The 21,329-nt window shown below is 43.0% G+C and overlaps 1 protein-coding gene across 2 annotated transcripts in view; it reads right to left on the bottom strand.

Annotated features, from left to right (window-relative positions):
- LOC139760046 (neurensin-1-like) overlaps nucleotides 1–20,973 on the bottom strand; it is a 29,524-nt gene extending 8,551 nt beyond the window's left edge. For both annotated transcript variants that reach the window (XR_011715217.1, XM_071682802.1), the window contains exons 1-3: nucleotides 20,874–20,973; nucleotides 4,109–4,509; nucleotides 961–1,116 (exon numbers count right to left, since the gene is read on the bottom strand). Coding sequence is in view for 1 of the 2 variants with exons in the window: in XM_071682802.1 (XP_071538903.1) it covers nucleotides 961–1,116; nucleotides 4,109–4,459 (507 nt within the window). In the remaining variant the exon portion in view is untranslated. The remainder of the gene's footprint in view (nucleotides 1–960; nucleotides 1,117–4,108; nucleotides 4,510–20,873) is intronic.
- Nucleotides 20,974–21,329: the final 356 nt, after the last annotated feature.

Below are 21,329 nucleotides of genomic sequence, written 5' to 3'. Positions count from 1 at the left end.
GAGAAGGAATCTCCATGTATTAGTTGAGACGGCATCTTGATGACTTAGATGCAGAGGGAATTTCCTTGTATTTCAAAGAAATTAATAGAATGGCTTACCATATGAGAAGTGCATCCTAGATTTTTGTTCGCTGGCTAGAAAAGAATAAGAGATTTAGCGCCAGAGAGATGGAAGCAAATCAGAAAGTTTCGAAGAAAGAACATAGAGAGACTGCTAAATTGTGGGTGGGACAGACTATTGCTCTGAGAGCGTACGAATATGAAAATAGAACAGAACTGAGGGTTTAACCTGTGTTAACTGTTGCCATATACTACGTTAGAGGTTGGCTAGTGGCGGGAAGACAATGCTGGTCCGGAACACACTGAGCCAGCAGTAAGGCCAGTATAACCAGCATGACACATCGTCATTACCAGGGGAATCAATTTCACTGGTGTAATAGAATGTTTTTCTTGCATTGTTTCATTACTTGAAATTGAGTTGGACGTCTGGTCACTGACGTGTTGGGGTGAGCAGTGAGGGATCAGCTTCTTTATTTGTGCTGATTTTTTGGTACATTCTACGGGAAGACTATGGATATTTTTTTGCTCTGTAAAACATTATCTTTATCATTTTCTTTTTTTTTAGTTTTAGATGTCTTCGGCAAATCTATTGTACATAAACCTTGGAAACTTTCATCATCAACATAATACGTTTCACAAATTCTTTCTGCTTACGTTGTTCTATTGTGCTTAATATATTCGCTCTCTGTTCCTCATTTGATAAATTTCTCGAACTGGTAAAGATGAATTAAGATTTCAGGAGCTGATGCTTATGTTTGAAAATACGTGACATGCCAAGTTTCGATATGCACCACATCACAATGCATCTTCTATTGACCCATTTACATTAGAAATATGAAGACCCACCGCAGACCACACAGTTAGCCATCGGTCTGTGGTTTCTGGGAGAGCCACATCTCACCTGACCGACGACGACAGTCCTGCGGGCAGCGCAGGCGGCAACTACGAAAGCGACGACCCCCAGGAGCAGGAGCAGACCTCCGAGGACCAGCGACAGCCGGAAGACGGAGGAGGAGCACCCACTGTCACCCTGCTTCACCAGGAACACCTGCTCACCCTGGGAAGAGCAGCAGGAGAGTGGCGTGAATTTATGAAGAGTGAGTAAGTGGTAGGGAATAGGGGTGTCAATGGTGAGGTGGTGGAGGGACTGAAGGTAGCGGAGGGTTAATTGAGTGAGGGATGGGGACAGATGAGTGGATCCGTGAATATTAGTGAGTGAGTGAGAAGGGTAAGGTGAGGAAAGGGTGTTAGTGGTGGGTCGTTCGTCTTATGAATTCTGGTTCGTGATTTAAAAGCAGTTAAACCGGTTTTGCATACACTGGGTCACCATCTTATGATGCTATGTTTGTAAAGCATTCAACGTGTGTGTGTGTGTGTGTGTGTGTGTGTGTGTGTGTGTGTGTGTGTGTGTGTGTGTGTGTGTTAAAGCTTTCTAATAATCAGTATTTGGTGTTGATGAAAACTATGCAACTCGTAATGAATTGTAATGTCATACAGTATTCAGATGATGCACGAGAATACTGCTCATCTGTTTGTAGTCAAGAAAGAACAGAAAACATGCTTAACTTTTCACTATAAAATAACATTACTTAATATCCTTCATAACAGAAGTGTAATAGAAAATGTTAGTTATCCAAGTTAGAATGTTCTGCAGTATGCCAACTATTTACTTCCGCAGATCTTATGGACTTTTCATAATTTTATCTTTTCAAATCTTATTGCAACAAATGACATTAAGGGAGACACTCTAAATCTGCGGTGAGTCTTCCCTCAATAGGATGATGACATCCAGTCCCAGTCTACGTAGTTACACTATAGTGCTGGAAGAATGCTAGCCAGGCTGGTGGCTGGCAGTTCTTCCCTCATCCCAAGCAGTAGTCTGGTGGCGGTTAACAGTGCCTCCCTGACCCTCTGTGCCAGGTTGGTCGCTGGTAGAACCTCCCTAAGCCTTCGTGCCAGACTGATGGCTGGTAGAGCCTCCCTCACCCTCCGTACCAGACGCCAGCCAGATGTATTGACCAGCGCTGCAGAGAGTGTGGTGAAGGGACAATGCTACCGTAGTTGTGAGACTGAAGTGTGATAAAATGCTGATGGTGAACTCACCATGATTATGATGCCAGGATAATGGTGGTGAAATGAAGATCATGAAGAAAGGAAGGTTATTATTGGAGGAACACAGAGACTGAAAATTTATGGTGATAGAATGATGATAATGAGATGGAGGATAACTGTAATGGACGAATAATGGCTATGGAAGGATGACGCTGACATTTTATTTCTTTACTTTCTGTATCCACATTCTTATCTCTTGCACCCCATTGCTTCTTACTCGCCCGTGTCTCTTACCCGTCCTTGTCGCTTGTCTGCCCTTGTCTCTTGTTCACTTTTGCCTCTTGCTTAGCATTGTCTCTTTGCTGCCCTTGTCTCTTGTTCACCCTTGTTTCTTGCATACCCTTGTCTCTTACCAGCCTTTGTTTCTTGCCCATCTTTATGTTTTGCCCATGTTTCTTTCTTGCCCACCCTTGTTTCTTGCTCACCCATGTCTCTAACCCACCCTTTCCTCTTAGTCATCCTTGAGTCTTGCCTACTCTTGGCTCTTGCCTACCTTTGTCTCACCGAGAATCGCTAGTCATTCAAACTTATTTCGGGTGGGTGTAGTTGTGGGCGGGTGTAGGTGGGTGTGTGTCGGGGACTGTAGGAATTAAGGCGGATGAATTTATTCCTTGTCCAATCTCTCTCTCTCTCTCTCTCTCTCTCTCTCTCTCTCTCTCTCTCTCTCTCTCTCTCTCTCTCTCTCTCTCTCTCTCTCTCTCTCCTTATCTTCCTGTTTGGTTCTTTGTTGTCAGTGAAGGCCAGCCTTGGATTGGTACTTTGTTCGTGACAAGAGTTTTCCATATTACACTAGAAGTATAATCATAAGGAAAGATGGTGAGTAGAAAAGGGCAGCTGTGAGGGAAGGATGATGCTTGTAGATATATAATGATTATAAAAGACACTTATGGGAGGCTGACGATGATAGAAGGTTGATGAGATGGTGATGATAGCGTTGGGCGGTACGTGATGGCAGGCTGATGATACGGTGATCGTAATGTTGAAAGATATGTGATCAATGATTTGGCGATGATAATGTTTGGAGATACGGTATGGGATGATGATTTAGTGATGATGGTGTTGGAAGATATGCGATGGAATGATGATGATGAGGTGGTAATGATAATGTTGGGAGATGCATGATGGGAGGTTAATGGTGTGGTGATGATAGAGATGGTTGGATGATAATGTGTTGATGAAGGGTTTGGGAGGATAAAGATGTGATAATTAGTTGAAGAAGACATTGTTTGGAGGATGAAGGTAATGAGAGGAGAATGGTCATCTTGGGAGACGGTTAGTGATGAATGAATATTGGTCATGGAAGATAATTATAAGAAGTAATTGTTGACTGAAGTCTAATGAAAGTAGAAGGATGATGATAGGAAAGTGATAATGACAATGAAAGAGCAAATGGTGCAGTGAAAGAATGATGCTTAGGAAAAGATGCTTGTGAGAAACAGTACCGGTGATAAATGACCAGGTGAAGGAAGAACGTGGTTAAATTCTAATGACAGAAGAACGATAGTAATAGATGGTGTTGGAAACGTCTTTTTGATGAAAGGATGGTCATCGAACAGTAATGATGATGAATGAATAATGTTGGAAAATGGTGGTAATGAACCTCACTGTGAAGGAACGATGGAAGGATGGCTCTGGCAGGGGGTTGAGGAGGAGGATAATGGAATGATGAAATGTGTAGAAAATTGATGGTTAAAGGTTGACTGAGAGGTCAGGGTGTGTGCATGGTGACAGTGGACTGGCGAGGGAACCTGATCACCACTTGGATTACTCTTGTCATGATAATATCTCATGTATATAAAATTTGATTTATAAATGTGTGTAATAGAAATGCTTTTGGGATTAATATCATAACGTTTGATCATCACAGTACTACAATTGATTATCACTTCTTGAAATTGGCTCCAATGATGACGACCTGGGATGCCTACAAAACATACCGGTGTAAGGTCCTCGTAGAGCGCCGGGTCACTGACATCTGGCTTCTCATAGAAGTGGTGGAGGTAGTTCTTCACGCCGAAGAAGGGACAAAGTGGGGTAGGAGATTTTATGCTGCTGCCTCCTGGTGTCTCGTGCTGCTGCTCCTGGTCCTCCTCGGTGCTCTTCTCGTTACTCTCTGGGACGAGGGAGAGACGCGGCTTAACGTTGGAGTGATGCCGCCCCAGTGGTCGGCTGCCGCCCACGCCTCGTCTTGCCGCCCCGTCACCTCCTTCCTCGTTCGTCCCCGAATGGCTGCCTCCAGATCGCACCAGCGGCTCTGTCTCCCCGGCTTCTGATTCACTGTCGTCCATGGCGGCAGCGGGCCCAGGCCAGCGTCACCCGCGCCGACCAGCTGCCCTGCCTGCCGATAGGGAACGAACTGAGTGCGGATGATCAGACTCCTGTGTTAGACGTATTGTCTTTGTGGATTACACAGTTAGGATTCTCTTCCTAATTGTGTAATCTCTTCCACAAATTGTATTTCTATATTTGATCGCCGTTTCCTGCGTTAGCAAGGTAGTGCCAGGAAACAGACGAAAAATGGCCCATCCACTCACACACACACACACACACACACACACACACAGTGCCAGAAAAACAAAAAAGGCCACTTTCGTTCACGGTCAGTCTCTAGCTGTCATGTGTAATGCACCGAAACCACAGCTCCCTATCCACATCCAGGCCCCACAGACCTTTCCATGGTTTACCCCAGACGCTTCACATGCCCTGGTTCAGTTCATTGAGAGCACGTCGACCCCGGTATACCACATCGCTCCAATTCACTCTATTCCTTGCACGCCTCTCACCCTCCTGCATGTTTAGGCCCCGATCGCTCAGAATCTTTTTCACTCCATCCTTCCATCTCCAATTTGGTCTCCCGCTTCTCTTTGTTCCCTCCACCTCTGACACATATATCCTCTTTGTCAATCTTTCTTCACTCATTCTCTCCATACGTCCAAATCATTTCAACACACCCTTTTCTACTTTCTCAACCACACTCCTTTTACTTCCACATATCTCTCTCACCCTTTCATTGCTTACTCGATCAAACAACCTCACACAACTTATTGTCCTCAAATATTTCATTTTCAACACACACACCCTCCTCCGTACAACCCTATCTATAGCTTATGCCTCGCAACCATGTGATATTGTTGGAACTACTATTCCTTCAAACGTACTAATTTTTGCTCTCCAGAACCTTGGCCCCCTTCCCCACCCTGTGGTACACTTCCGTTTCCATGGTTCCTTTCGCTGCTAAGTCCACTCCCAGGTGTCTAAAACACTTCACTTTCTCCAGTTTTTCTCTACTGAAACTTACATCCCAATCAACTTGTCCCTCAAACCTACTGAACCTAATGACCTTGCTCTTATTCACATTTACTCTGAACTTTTTCTTCCACACACTTTTCCAAGTTGTTACCAACTTCTGCAGTTTCTCACCCCAATCAGCCACCAGAGCTGTATCATCGGCGAACAATAACTGACTCAGTTCCCAGGCCCTCTCATCCCTAACAGACTGCATACTGCATACTCGCGAGCTTTCATAGAACACATATACCCTCCAACAACCAGGATTCAAATACCACGAAAAAGGTCCTGGGTTCGAATCGTGGCTGTTGTAAGGATTACATTTCTTCTTCAGTGTCAAGAGTTCCTGGAACAATTTTCATTCTGGGCTGTGTTTTCATCTTTCAGGATATATCTCGCAGATTCAACAGCAAAGTGTCATTCCTGTAACACATTTTTAAACATTATTGATATTTGTCCCGAACAACATCAATACCGGTGAAGTCCGGTGACCATTCCAGGAGGTCAAGAATCAAAACACTTACCTATTTCAGCAGGATGGATAGTTAACTCTTCCTCTCGTTCTTTATTGGAGACCACATAAAAAAGCCCTTGTGTACTACAAGAAACTTTGCGCTCCTTCCCCTCACAGTACCACAAAAATGCACAAAAATGAAACATCATACTTACATTATTGTACATTGTTATGTTTCCTTTAGTCTCGATTGCTATCTGCAAACATCTGGGCAAGGAACTGGCAAGATTTCTGAAAAATTTTAGGTCCACATTTTGGGTCCACAGGGTTTTGATTTCCTAAATGAGTTGAGGTACTGATCAGATGTTGCAGGAAGTAAGCTTGACTTTCATATAGTTCCAGCAGTTCTCGAATGGGTTAAGGCTTGGGGAGTTCCCAGGCCGCTTCAGCAGCTGAATGATTTTCTCTGATAACCAGTTCACCTTCCTAGCTTTATGGCAGTGTACATTCTCCTACTTAAAGTGATCACACCCATAAACCAGAATAATATGGCAGTCAGGAGTAAAGAACGAACAACATCCCCTAAAGACAGCCTGAGGCATAATGAGGCGGGTTGCTGCTGTTAGTTCTCATACCGTTAGAAACACTAGTCTCTGCGAACAGATGGACGATGATTTCAGCATGAGAGCGCCATAAGCTTGTATCCACAATAGACCTTAATGTTAACGTGTATCGCCTATGAAAATATATGGGGGTGGGCATCTTTTCTTTTTTTGCTGACAATGTATACCTGCCTGATCACGTACGTACCTGCCTTCCATTAGCCAAAACATTTCAAGTTGTAAAATTCTTTCAGCTGCAGCATATAAACGCTCATTCAATAGACAGAATTTTGGATTAGTCTGGTCATGATCACGTGCCACAACATTGCAAACTAATGTTGCTTCCCAGAGGGGCTTGATACTCTTTGTGAAAACTGGACAACTCTCGCCAGTTGTAGCCAAACCGGTATCTCCTACCTCTTACTACACGTATACAACACTCGAAGCGTTACTGATTTATGAAAATTGCACCAGAAAGGTTTAACCAGTGTAAAGACCTACTAACTAGGGGATGCCAGTGAGCAATAACTTCCCTGTCCGGACGCCTGGCCACCAGTGACTGAGTACATTTCCCCCGGAAACCTGTTAAAGAGTCATTATGCCAGTACAGGTTCCTGGGTCACAGACAGCAGACGCGGATTCTCTAAGTTGATCCTTTGGAGGCGATCGATGGTGTTTAGGCCTAACCTAAGCGTCAGACGCCTGGATTTCTCTGTTGAAAAGTGTCCCTTTCATAGATTGATAGATGAATGAATAGATAACGGTTTATTGGATTTAGGCAGCCATTAGCCGAAATTATACGACTGAGGTATTACAATAGATATTACAGAACTAGTAGGCCATGATAGTTATTAGTTAACTAATCATACAAGAGCTTAAGATTCGCTTAGAGTGAGCTGGATATTTCCTCACTCTGGATAAACAACTGGGCAAGGTGCCTTTAGATAGCCAGGTTGGCAGATATACGTGGACGTCGAGCGTGGAAGAATTGTTCTTCCTTTATTTTACAATAGAGGACAAAAATTCTCCTAGGAGGCCGTTGCCTGCCTTATATGACGGAAGGGATTGATCGATCGGGTACATATAACAGTGTAATAGCCTGATGACTAATGGTGTAGTAGTGTCGTAGACTGGTGGAAGAGAGTGGAGGGGACACCGAGTAACGTAAAGAAACGAGCTGGGACAGAGAATTGCAGGAGAAAGTTGAAAATGAAAGTGTGATATTTTATGTAAAAGATTTAGAGGGAATAGACTGCTTGATATAAGCGTTGGAGATGACGTTAGAACTCTTAGAAAGAGTTAGTATCGATGGTGACAATTGTTGAGGACAGGTTCTCCGTCTAGTGGTGTTGAGGAGTGGCAGGCTTGTGGGTGCTGATGGTCAGGTAGGTGGTAATGGAGGACACCCTGTGTTCTGTGTTGTTCAAGAGTGAAAGAAGTATGGTCGCCTTCTGTCTTGTGGTGTTAAGAGGATTGTAACTACGGGAAAATGGTGTAAGTTATCTGTCTGATTCGCAAAAGCTAACATATAATGACTTATAGTTGATATTCATATTGATTCAGACAGAGTATGAGTTGAAGTGGTCTACGTTGCCCCTTTGTATGTGGTTGTGCACTATGCTCTCGCAATGTAGGTTGAATCGGGTTTCCTTTCTGAGTGAACCTAAGAAAATAGCCTGAACTCAAGAATGATTTGGAAGTCTTCGACATTAATTATAGTAATATAAAATCTTATGGACAAGGAATTGGGAAGAAACCCCAGGACTTGCCCTATTTCATCTGTTTCGGCACAGAACATGATGTGGTGTTCCTGCTCTTGCGTGAATAATAACAGCTATTTTCAATGTCGTTCTTTTTTTTTATCAGTAATGTTTGGCCATTATATCCAGAACCACGGCGTGGTCCACGAAGCAGGAGACGAACTATCAATGTGATTAGATGTAACAGAATCCAGTTAATAGCTTTGAAAGTCATCATCAATTTATACATATTATTTCATCAGTAGAACTTTCAGATATCAACCTATCAGTTCCTAAATAGGATCATGAGTCAAGGTAAATCAGATCAGCATTATGGAAGTTTTTTGGATGAATCATGGTCACCAGGACCCAGTCAAAATGTCATATTTTTCGAGGGTGGGGAACTCATGACTACTGTTGCCACTTTCAGCTAAAAATCATTGTTTGAAATAAAAGAAATTAAGGGATCTCATTCATGATCAGACATCTTGGCGTGCGACACAACCATTTATATTTCAAGTCATTTAGCACCTTTGATACTTCAGTGTCAGCCAAAGCTTCTGAAGAGTGGATGAAGTTTAAAACATGGATAAAGAGCACCTGAAGGCGTGGCGGCGATTAACGCTCTTTTTATGCATTTGTAAAGAGAATATCTTTCCCAGATCAGGGATTCTTCACCACCTGATGTGGCCCAGCATAGTCTTTCGATGATAAGTCTCAAAGGCTTTGGATGCCGTGTGAACAGACATGAATAAACAACCCAATAGATGATTAGGAAAAATCGTAATGTAGTTTTGCAGTATTAATGATGTCAACCACGGGTAAATTATGATACAGTCTACAGCGACAGGTGATCACCTCTTTAGGACACTACAACAAGTATACGACACTACGGTGCTCGAGCTGACCTGCAGCCTTGAACTGACCCCAGGTGACTTTACTCCTCGTAGGGAACGGGGTCCAGCCAGGTTCTTGATACCCGAAGCGGACACATAGTGTGCTAGGCAACCCAGGCTGGCCATGGTAACAAGACATGATATTATGTTTTGAAACTATATCTAGGATATAGTTGAGTCAGTTAAGCGAAATAGAATAAAAAAAATTCTAAAATTATCTACAAAATATTAAGAAATTATTTGAGTACAGAGTAGAAAACAAGTTAAGAACATTCATTTACATTCATAATTATCATTATGAGTACTGTGGCCAGAATACTGATGATTTTCCCAGGAGCCGCACCTGATTAGTATTGTAACAAGCGTATACTATTTCCAGCTGTTCAAGATAACAATTAGATAAGATATCAGTGACACATATCATGAAAAGTACATATTTTCTATTGTAGTTCTTCCTTCACAATATTCTTTGTATTCTTCATCTTTATTTCCCTCTTTCGTTCTTTCTCATTCTCTCTCTTGGTAGGTAGACGATAGGTGACCAGGAAGGTATCGGTATTACCGCTAATCAAAAGCTCTCCAACATACTAAACCTTCTACCATCACCTCTCCTCAACCATACCTTTCAATTTGCCTCACACCTCATTCTCCCTTCATCACACCTCCTCTTTTTCCTCTTTATCCAGCCTCTTCTCTCACATTTCCATTTATCACTCCTTTCTCCCTCATACCTCTTCCTCCGTCCCTTACATCTCCTCCTCCCTCCCTCCCACCTTCAACAACGCATGAATGTGTACGATCACGCCTGCTGCATATCTAATCCCCAAACTTGCAGCCATTATGAACCTAATGATAAATAATGTATTTCAAAGATGTTTGTCTGGATGAAGGTTCAGACGGTTTATATGATTCCCTGGGAAACCAGGGTTTAATCAAGCTCTTCTCTGTTTCTCTTACGATATATAGCTTTTCCATATCATTCTTAGCAAACCAGAAATGATACGTTTAGCAGCGGCAGTGTACTTTTTATCATTTTCGTAAATTATCTGGGGATATTACTGCTGGCACCACTTATCATACGGCGGGTCTCTACCCTGTGTTTAACGTAGGCAAGTCACTTGTTCGGAGAGAAAAAATCGAAATTGGTTTCCGAAACCATTTCACTTATAAACGAAAAGATATCGCAACAAATCTATGAAATGTTGTTTGCTTTACATGTTCACCAACAAAATTTTTTTCATATACACATGTTGCTGACGTAGATAACGTATACCTTCATTATAACTATTATTATCAGAAGTTTAAAATGCTTCATGATGACAGAAAAAATTCAAGAGATGAGATCCCAGGATTATAAAAGTCCATTACCGTACAGTTCAAACGGGTAATTTAAAATTATTGTGCACCTGGCGTTATATGTTACGACGTGGTGTAAGCACAAGGTCGAAACGGAAACATTAGTGCAAAACTCTATCCCCGTAAATGCACTACGAGTAATTACAGACACTTTTACACTATTTACCAGTCTGCCCATCTTGACATCAACAGGCACCCAACCTGTCTTCCAGTCCTAAAACTGAGTCAGTACAAGAATTTAATGTCTCTAGGCGGTTATACGGCCTCAACGAAAAGCTCTCCGGTACATCTATTAAACCACTGACCCGTGAAACTGTACAAGTTCTTCCTTGAAACAGCTACCCGCCCATGTGCAAGTTCTTCCATGAGGCAGCTAACCCGCTACGTTTCATCATGAATGCATTCTTCCACCTGTTAGAATGCCCCGTACACTGTAAGACTTCATACGTCTCTCCAGTTTACTCTTCGAGAGTTTTGTATTTAACTGATATTAGACATTTCACAGGTTTTCAACAGATCGGTAATATGGATGTCACAAAATCAAGTAACGGACAACCTATGTGGCTCTAACCATTGTCAATTTTGCCAAAGCTTTCGACAGTCACCCACGGTTCGCAAAATTTAGTGAACGTCGCCGGTTGCACGCTTCCAGGGATCCATCTTCGCCTCTCAGTTCCACACCTGTGACATCCATCGTGGCACAAAGTTGAGATCATTTCACACTCTCATCCTCATCAACCAGGCTTTAATGGATGAACCTGAACGATGAAAGTACGCTGAATCCAGATCTCCTGACTTAATCCCCCATAACACGACAATCCGTGGAGCTAAACCATTGCTAATCATGCCACCATTGACTGTACATACACAATACTTCTGTGTACTAGTCTCGACTTTATGCACGTCCCACTCCTCCACTATTCTTCCTGAACTTGATATCAAAACTGCTCTTCATTCCTGGGAATAATTGATCAAACAAATAGCTTACAGCTTCTCATGAGAAACAGAAACTTGAAGTAATCCTAGTTCACTTAACAGTTTTTCCATGATCGGTGCTAAATGAAGAAAATGGTCGGAGGGACGCAAACTATCTCTAAGCAACCTCTCTTTTCCTCCAGATTATGGAACTGGAAAAAGGAAATAAGACTTTCATCGTTCTTCCTCTGGTCCCCAGAACACCTGCGTTCGCTTCTGGTTCCTAGAACACCTGTGTGTGCTTCTTTGGTCCCCAGAACACATCTGTTCTCTTCTGGCCCTCAGAACACGTGTGTCTTTTTCTGGTTCCCAGAACACCTGTGTGTGCTCTTCTTGTTCCCACAACACCTTTGTGTGCTCTTCTGGTTCCTATAACACCTGTGTATGCTCTTCTCGTTCCTAGAACGCACGTATTTGCTCTTAATTTTCTAGATCTTTTCTCTGTTGACGTTTTAGTTACAGCACGTTTTTCTTCCACCAAGATTAGAAAGACCATGTCAACAGCCGCCAACGATGATCTGTGCGGTGACTACGAGAGCATGCAAGGGAGGGGGAGGGCGGAACGGGTCGTTCCCCTACCTCTGAGGGGCTCTGCGGTGTGTGTGCATGTGAGTGTGTTTGCAGAGGTATGTATATGAGTGGGTGGTGCGTAGAGGTTAGAAGAAACGTTCTCCTGCATTGCCCTGGTTAGTGTGAGTCCTAACAGTTCCATATCCCATATTTACCTTTCAATTGGATGTGCTTTGCTTGTCACAATTGTAAGTTCTTTGTATTTCCCATCACTACAGACAGATACCCACACATCCTGACATTCGTCTCAATACACTGCCCACGTCCGACCATCACTCTACGGACGCACACATCTCCAAGCATTCGTCCTACTACACTACCTACGCTCGACTTTCTATTCTTCCGTCATCCAGGCAAAGCAAAGATAGCTTTGTATCAAGCAAACAATAGTAGTAGTAGCACGAAGCGTCTCGTTTACTGGCACAAGAAACAAGCCAGGCAAAAATCAGGGTGTAGTGATGGTGGGTGTGCTGAAAGTGGACGCAGAAAGTAACCCTTCGATTTAGTCTGTGAGAGAATTACACTCACTTTTTTTTTAACTGTCTTTACCACATTTATCATTAACGCATTATTTTCATCGATTATCTCAGTTATTCGAGTGCGGTTCTTATTTTCCAAAATATCACTGATTAAGCACGTAATCTTAGCATGGGTTCTAACCATTGAATTTAATTGTTAAGACTATGGAAACAGTGGATAAGCGAAAGATGGCTGGAGTAGTGCCAGGCTTTAAACGAACGACCTCTGTATTGATTTCCTTCCTTTGCTGTTTGTAGGTCAGGTTGTGGCGTGAACTTATCAGAGACATCCAGGATATGAAGTTTATGAATGCTAGACGTTTGTCAGGTGTGGGGCTTAATGTATGTATCTTTTTCTGGAACGGGAATTTTTCAGAGAATTTTCTAATAATGAGTGTAGAGGCTTTATGTGGTAAGTTGCTGTAAGTGAAGTTCCGCCTTTTAAACATCCCATGGCAATAGTTAACGCTGAAGGAGTTATGTTTGCTATAAAAGATCATTTGTACCTCTTTTATGTAATCTGAGTACAGCGTTTTGGTGACAGTAATGATTCATATTAGTTCTTTTGGTCCAAGATATTCTCTTTCTTCCATCATAAAACATATGGAACTAAATAGATAAACAAACTTGTCTCACACAATGTATCACTGACACGCAACACTTTGAGAAGCTAACTAGACGCTACCGTCTACGGCTGCGTTAGCTTGTAAAATGATTGTGCTCAGAGGCTGCCTCCTGTACCTGAACTGTCACAGTACATGGAACACCTCCAGCCAGTCTGGGCCATGAATACCCCACGAGGAACTGAGACAGGACTTTTCTACCAAATAAAAATGGTGTCACCAGGGTGACATCTGGGTCTTCGTCTCAGTAACTTTTGTATATATGTTTTTGAGAGCAAACTGCTTCTGGAATGCAGTTCCCAATAATTACATAATGAAGGCACGGATATTTTGTTGTTGATAATATTGATTTATAATGATTGACAGTTTATCGACTAGAATGTAACCACAGGTTGAAAATATATGGGAAAAATACACACAGTGAAGACTCTGGTGCTGTAGCAGGATATCAATGACAGTCATTACATAAATACCAGTTTCACATTTATCGGAATGGAGCTGTTCTTGTATAAACTCGGATGGGCTCAGTGCGGTTGTGGTAGAGAACTACAACTGGAGGAGTGCGGATCTCTGAAGACATGCGATGACAGTGGCAAGAGTGGTGCAGTAGCTTTTCAAACTTTCAGAAGAAACCAAGTGATGATAGAAGGAGCTTAGTAGAATAATGTGTCGAGAACCTCCTAATGGATGGCATAAGACGGACCAACGATTATTTTGATCATCGTTTTCTGTACCTTTTCCAGTCGCTCCTATTGTGTGATGAATAGTTGTTCAATATTGACAATTCTAATACAAAAAGTCTAAGCGTCACTAAAGAGGAGATACTACAGGGATATACATGAACCATAATCAGCGAATAAACCTCAATTAGAACATATTGTAAAATGAAATATATACATTGTGATGAGACTGAGTTCCCATTACAGAAAATGTAACTTTATATATCCACTTAGGCGGTTTCACTGTCTTCAAAAGTTTGCTATATATATTTCTAAGGTTTAACGAGGTCAATTGATTTGAATTTTGATTTCTGATATTGAGATTGACTAAACATGAGCACAGTTCATCAGGTGTTTAACTGCAAGCTATATCCACAGTATGGGGAGTAAAAAGAGACAACCTCCGTATTGAAAAAAATTGAGACAAAAGGTGACATATCTTCAATAGGTATTAGATGCCGTAAGCTCAAAAGGCAAACATTTCTTTTCTTTTAAAGATATCTAGAACTTTAGCCTACCCAGTAATAATATGTTGTAACTGACTTAAATAACTGAAGTGTATATATATTTTACTAAAAAAGTACATCATCTGGTCTCTATGAATTTTGTATATAATTGCATCATGCGAATGGTAAATGAATCAAATTATCGAAATCTCTTTGGCGATGGGTAAAGGGAAATCCAGACATCATGCTATTTGCCACAGTCTGTCTTCTGGATATGCAGGACGACTGATCCTCGACATCCCGTACACAACACCAACAGTGCAATACACTGATGACGTAACAGTGATCAGTTTTAGACACTGTCCGTACTTTCGTTGGTCAGATGTATGATGATTCGAATAGTTACAAAATTGGCACTGAGACAGTACACGAAATTAGCGTACATGAAAGAAAATTAGTCTTAATGAACGCACGAGGGAATTCTGACTGTGCTGAGAAGCTGATATAGATAATGCTGTGGTACAGCCCAGAGACCTCTCTCTGCAACTAGACCGTGCGCTCTACCTGGCCTGAATATTGACCAGCATCTGAAACATAGTCTACATAAGAGGCGGAAGGCCACGCTGTCTTGAAGCGCCTTTTTCTATTTACGTTCCACATTTCCTAAACGATAACAAAGATGTATTCGCACCATGTACTGACTCACACTATTTGCTGCGCCTCCATCAGCCTTAACTACACTTTGTGCGTCTTTATTTAGTTCAAAGGAAGTTTCTGTGATAGATATTTCATACAAAATAGGAAAATTTTCTAAGAAGTTTTGAGACTCGTAAAAGAACTAATCTGTAGTCTCTGACCCAGCAGCGGATGGTCTGTTGTTATTGGGATTAACTCCTCGCCTGGCAGGCTCGAGGACTGATGACAGGGGCTCCGTAACATCCTTTCCTCTTACGAACTCCGATGACTCATGGTCACCCTATCTAGCAAATGAACTTCGACATTGACTACCAGTTCCGGAGGGGGCTCCGCTTCCATGTGAGAGCGCAACTGCAGAGAAATTAGCCTCATTAAAACTTCTTTCTTCCTTGGCTTGTCTACATGGGTGGCTGAACACGAGCGACTCTGTTGGAGATGGCGGCCGGATGTATTCCCCGCTTCCATCAGCACATTGTACTGCCCAGTTATTAGCAGTTTCCTAAACTTGACCTTGACGTCAATGTAAACAAACGAAAATTGCATATCTGGTCACGTTCAGATTATATTTCCTTGACCCTATTTACATTCATCCTCTTTCCATTCTCCTCCATGTAGTATCCACTTATATAACGTTAGACAGACTACATCACCTGCTTTCAAGCTTTTACCATGTGAAAAGAGCGCTGGTGCCTTGTTTATGACTGTGCAAAATATTGTGAAGCATGCTGGTAGGTAGGTAGTCTTTTCACTTGTGTACAAATAAGAAAGATAGATAAAGTGGCACTGTTGTCTGTTAGTTCCTTTCAATCCAGCTGAATTATATCATTAACTGAAATGAAACATAACTCCTACATGTAAAAAACTTCACTATCAAATTGGCTAGTAATTCTCAAATGAATTTGCATAAGACATGCGGGCCCTTTGAAGACAGTACATTTGACGGTAAATTTACTATTTTCTTAACTGAAAAGTTTTGCCATTTTTCAATGCACAAGGAACCTGCATACTTATTGCATAATGTTATCTTCGTTCAGAGGAACGAGATTTTGGCCGTGCTAACTGTTTCAAATTTGATACTTTTTCTGACGACATAACACATTCACATATCCTTCGGTATGCTGCGCTGCGAACAGTGGGTGGTAAAGCTACAGTTTTCCTTCCTCTTCATTCCCACACTGGTGACATGACTTATCGTGTGCCTTTCGCCAGCCAGCTCGAGGTATGACTATAAACTTCTGTGTTGGCATTTATGTTGACAGTGACCGTACGTTTCTGCGAAGAGCCTACTGTTCTTACTACTGAAGCATTGTTTTCCCACTTGTTTAGCTAAATCAACGTTAGGGAAGCAATGAAAATGGTGAATGATGTCTCCCCTTTCAGCTATACTCGCAGAGGGTAAAACTTTCATGTTATTTCCAGGTTTACAAGAGGGTAGAAGGTAATGATCTTCAGATTGTACTCCAGTAACACTCAGGGTTCTTTAAGAGTCTTCATCCTCCAATCCTCTGCACTCTTACGCCGATAATTTCATTCTACATACAATGCACACTTTCCCTCCCCTCCTCGCTCTGACACGTTCTTGTTCTCGCTCGGACTGAACATGTTCCCTCCCTTAATTCAAACCAGTGTAGTATTGGAGAATGAAGAAGCAGTGACTTTGTTAGATTCAAGAACGTAAATACGTAATATCTATCTACAGATCTCTCTGCATTTCACTCGTTTCCTATAAGTAACGTTCAAGGATCAATATTCAACCCTACAATAATATGAGCATGGGAATACCCAGAACTCCACTCTATCTTAGACAGTCCACTCAATCAACACAATAAAATCTGCTTCCCAAAAGCTGAGGGTGATGTATAGGCGCACACTTACTTTTCTTGTTTGCAGCTATTTTATATTTGGGGTGGCCCCTCTTTCACCACTTCAGTTAGTCAGAGTGGAATCAAAAGCCTTCTGCCTTATCAATTCTTCTGCCATCACATATATTCTCTTCAGTCATTCCTCTCTGTGCCATGTTGTTGCTTCCCTTTCTCTACTCGATATGTATCATTTAGGCTACTGCTTTCGTGACCTGTCTATGTGTGTACCATTCCCTATGATCTGGACCTGCGGCACGCGTCTGGCTGCTGCCTCCTATGATTTCTGTGTGGAAACGAGCTTGACGAGGATCAACCTCCTCCTTTCCTCTTACAACTTTGCCACCTCCAAATTCAGGTGTACAAACACCTGGTGAGCTCAAGTGAATCGCTGCTATATTAGAATTTCTCATCCACATTATTACAACTTTCATCCGAGATGGCCATGAGTTGAAAATGGCTTTACCCGTGCCATGTCGAGCCTTTAAAAACAAAAAGTTCTTGGCAACACTTCGAAGTTTATTACTGGCGCGAAATTACGTGCACAATACTCGATTTATATCAAGAATAAAACATTGAACTTGAGAGAGAGAGAGAAAGAGAGAGAGAGAGAGAGAGAGAGAGAGAGAGAGAGAGAGAGAGAGAGAGAGAGAGAGAGAGAGAGAGAGAGAGAGAGAGAGAGAGAGAGAGAGTACCTACGAGTACCTACGATGAGATCTTGCCACGATGGCATCAAAGTACGTAAGTCAATAAATCAAACAGCAGGGATAGATCAAATTCATGCGAAGACACTGAAAGAGGCGAAAGATGAGATAGTTTAGCTGTTTTCAAAAATAATTTGCTATGGTGTATGTTCCATAGGATTAGAAGCGTACTAAAGTAACATGAACATTCAAAAAAGGTAAGAAATCCCTTCCCGGATATAATCGTCTAATTTGCTTAACGTCTGTAGCTGGGATAGCTTACGAAAACCACCACTCGCATCAACTTTGTAAACCATTTAGAGGAGCTCCACTTAATGAATAATCCTCAGCATGGTTAACAATGAGACTGCTCATGTCTGATAATCCTCAGCATGGTTAACAATGAGACTGCTCATGTCTGATAATCCTCAGCATGGTTAAAAATGAGACTGCTCATGTCTGATAATCCTCAGCATGGTTAAAAATGAGACTGCTCATGTCTGATAAATATGCTTGATTTCTTTTACGATATAAAAAGAAAAGTTCACAGGTTTTTCTCTCGCCATGTATGTGGCTTTTGTTGGTGCCAGGGTCGCTATGGCAACAAAAGTCCAGCCTCGATCGGCGCCAAGGAACCAAGCTGGCCAGCCACCAACAGCCAATATTCTGTCCTCCATGTCTCCAGACCCCGCTACCCCTGCATCACACCGGCATGCATTGGTTGTTATCTTCCCTGCCTCAGCGATCTCTCTCTCTCTCTCTCTTTCTCTCTCTCTCTCTCTCTCTCTCTCTCTCTCTCTCTCTCTCTCTCTCTCTCTCTCTCTCTCTCTCTCTCTCTTTCTCTGATATTTTGGCTTACAATGTACACCATTAGTTTCACGACAACAGTGAAATCATATAATCCAATGGTGTTTTACAGTGCCAGAAAAAATAATCTGATTAGTGTTCTTATTTACATTCATAGCAGCCAATAAGCGGCTAATTGTGAAGAGAGGCAACCATATATGAAGGGAGGGAGCTAGGTGTAAGAGTAGACAGTGAAGAGCGGTAGGTAGATAAGTGTGAGGAAGACAGTGATGATCAGGAAGCAGCCAAGTGTATGGAGTGACAGCAATGAGTTAGAGTCAGCCAAGGTGAGGGAAAACAACAATGAATAAGGAGAGGTAGCCAAGTGTGTGGGGAGACAATGATGTGTGGGAGGTAGCCAAGTGTGTGGAGAGACAGCGATGTGTGGGAAGTAGCCAAGTATGTGGGGAGACAGTGATGTGTGGAAGGTAGCTAAGTGTGTAGGGAGACAGTGATGTGTGGGAGGTAGCTAAGTGTGTGGGGAGACAGTGATGTGTGGGAGGCAGCTAAGTGCGTGGTGAGGCAGTGATGTGTGGGAGGCTGCCAAATGTGTGGGAGGCAGACATGTATGTAGGAAGATAGTGATGTGTAGGAGGCATATGTGTGGCTAGGTCTACAAATGAGAGAATGCATGGTAATGTGTGAGAAGTTGGTTAATAAAACTGACGAAAATGTTAATTAGTTTGATGAATATCCTCCTGGTCAACGTATCCTCACGGATCATTAGTGGTACTAATCTATGTTTTCCCCGTCTAGCGTCTGCCTATCCCTTCTATCTTCTGACTATCCCTCCACTACCATCATCTCGCCTTACTTCTAATCTTCTACCACTTGGACATCATCACATCTACCTTTCTATCCTCTAACAATCTTGCCATCCAGTGGCAGCCGCTTCATCCTCTGATGTCCCCTCCATGATCTGGCAACTCCATATTACAGCAGCCTTCCTACCCTCTGGCAACATTTCCGTCATCTGGCAACACTTCCGTCATCTGGCAACACTTCCGTCCTCTGGCAACACCTCCATCCTTGACAACCCATTATTCACTGGAAAGTATTCTATCCACTGGGAATCCTTCCATCCACGAACAGTTTTCCCATCCTCTGGTAACCCTTCTATCCACTGGCAACCCAGTCATGCATCTAGATACCCCTTCATCCGCTGACGACACTTCGCTGGTTACAGATTCAAATTAGAAACTGCAGAGGTGGGTTTCTTAGTTTTGGAAAAGTGTTCAAAATGGAAAAAGTTGAGAGAGAATGTGACAAAGATTGATATCATACAGTGAAATTATGAAAACCACCAAGTATTAAGATTTAGAATGACTACCGTTACGTGAAAACGCCTTTTGGACATATTGATGGTAGTGGAGGGTTGAAGGATGGACCAAACTATAAGATCTTGGCTAACGTTTACATGTTTATGAGGGGTTGGAGGACGACTGTTGTTGACACTCGTTAACGTTGAAAGATCTGCGACTGCAGTTTTCTGAGCCTCATCACGGTTATTATGCGAGTGTGTTCTGTGCTTATGTAGGTTCATAAGGGTTGTTAAAGTGGTGGTGGTGGGTGTGTCAGGACGGTGAGAGTGGTGGTGGTGGGTGTGTCAGGACGGTGAGAGTGGTGGTGGTGGGTGTGTCAGCACGGTGAGAGTGGTGGTGGTGGGTGTGTCAGCACGGTGAAAGTGGTGGTGGTGGGTGTGTCAGCACGGTGAAAGTGGTGGTGGTGGGCGTGCAGGCACGGGTATCATAAGGGTGGTGGTGGTGGGCGTGCCGCACCTGAGTAATGAATAGTAGTGGCTGGCGGGCCGGTAATTGTGGGGGCGAGGGGGGGGGGGGTCGAGTCATGAGAGTGGTGGTGTTGGGGGTGTTGGTTCGGATGGTCGCAAGAGTGGAGATGTTTGGCGTGCTGGCGCGATGGTCATGAGGTTAAGCGCACTGTGTAAGAGCCATGAGTGATGGTGATGGGCAGGCTGGTCATTACAGTGGAAGTGATGAACGTATGGTAAGGTTGGTCATGAGTGGTGATGGTAGGCGTGTCGGTACGGTTGATCATGAGTGGTGGTGGTGGGCGTACCGGTACACGGGTAGAGGGTCATGAGAGGGGGCTTGCTGGTGCGATGGGCCATGAAAGTAGATGGTAGGCGTGCTGGTACGAGGAGTCATGAAAGTCGAGGTGATGGAGCTTCCGATACGGGGGGTCATGAGAATGGCTGTGGTGGGCGTATGACTCGCTACGTGTCTCCTCGTCCACATCACTGTGAATCACTCGCAGTGACAGGCAACAGGTGGTGACCCAGTACTGCGAGAAGTGAACATTACCCTACCGTGTGTGGTGGAGCAGCCTGGCCACACACCTACACCAACCATCACGAGCCAGGGACAGAGGCACAAGCAGTTGACGGATCACAGTATAAGCGGAGGAACACTCACCAGCCGAGCCAGCTCTAGGGTCAACACTTCTCACCTCACCTCGGTCTAGCGGGCTACTGAGCTCTCCCACTCCAGGCCACCTACACACTGGCGCCAGCCCAGTCCATGCGCCCTCCACTGTTACCATGCCATAACCCTGGTCATCTCTGTTGATATATCCTTCTTATCAAACGGATCTCTTTAAAGACTTATTTATGGTGAACATTATTTGAGATAGATTGGAATCAACAATGACGATGGCATCAAATTGCGCAAATGGTTCCAAGGAAATTATGGGAAGTCTCGGTTGATTAGATTATCTGCTGTGTTGGTAAAACTATATCCCTCTCAAATCACTCTAAGCATGCGCACTAAGGCATGAAGAAATGCGTAGAATTCCCCACGGGTGATCGGAAAACAAGCCTGTACAGAAATTGAAAGCAAAGCAAGAAACATTTTCACGAGTGGTTTTTCATA

Source organism: Panulirus ornatus, chromosome 35 (genome assembly GCF_036320965.1).
Source record: "Panulirus ornatus isolate Po-2019 chromosome 35, ASM3632096v1, whole genome shotgun sequence".
NCBI lineage: Eukaryota > Metazoa > Arthropoda > Malacostraca > Decapoda > Palinuridae > Panulirus > Panulirus ornatus.
The sequence above is the reverse complement of the archived record's forward strand: the minus strand, read 5'-3'. Positions and strand labels throughout refer to the sequence as shown.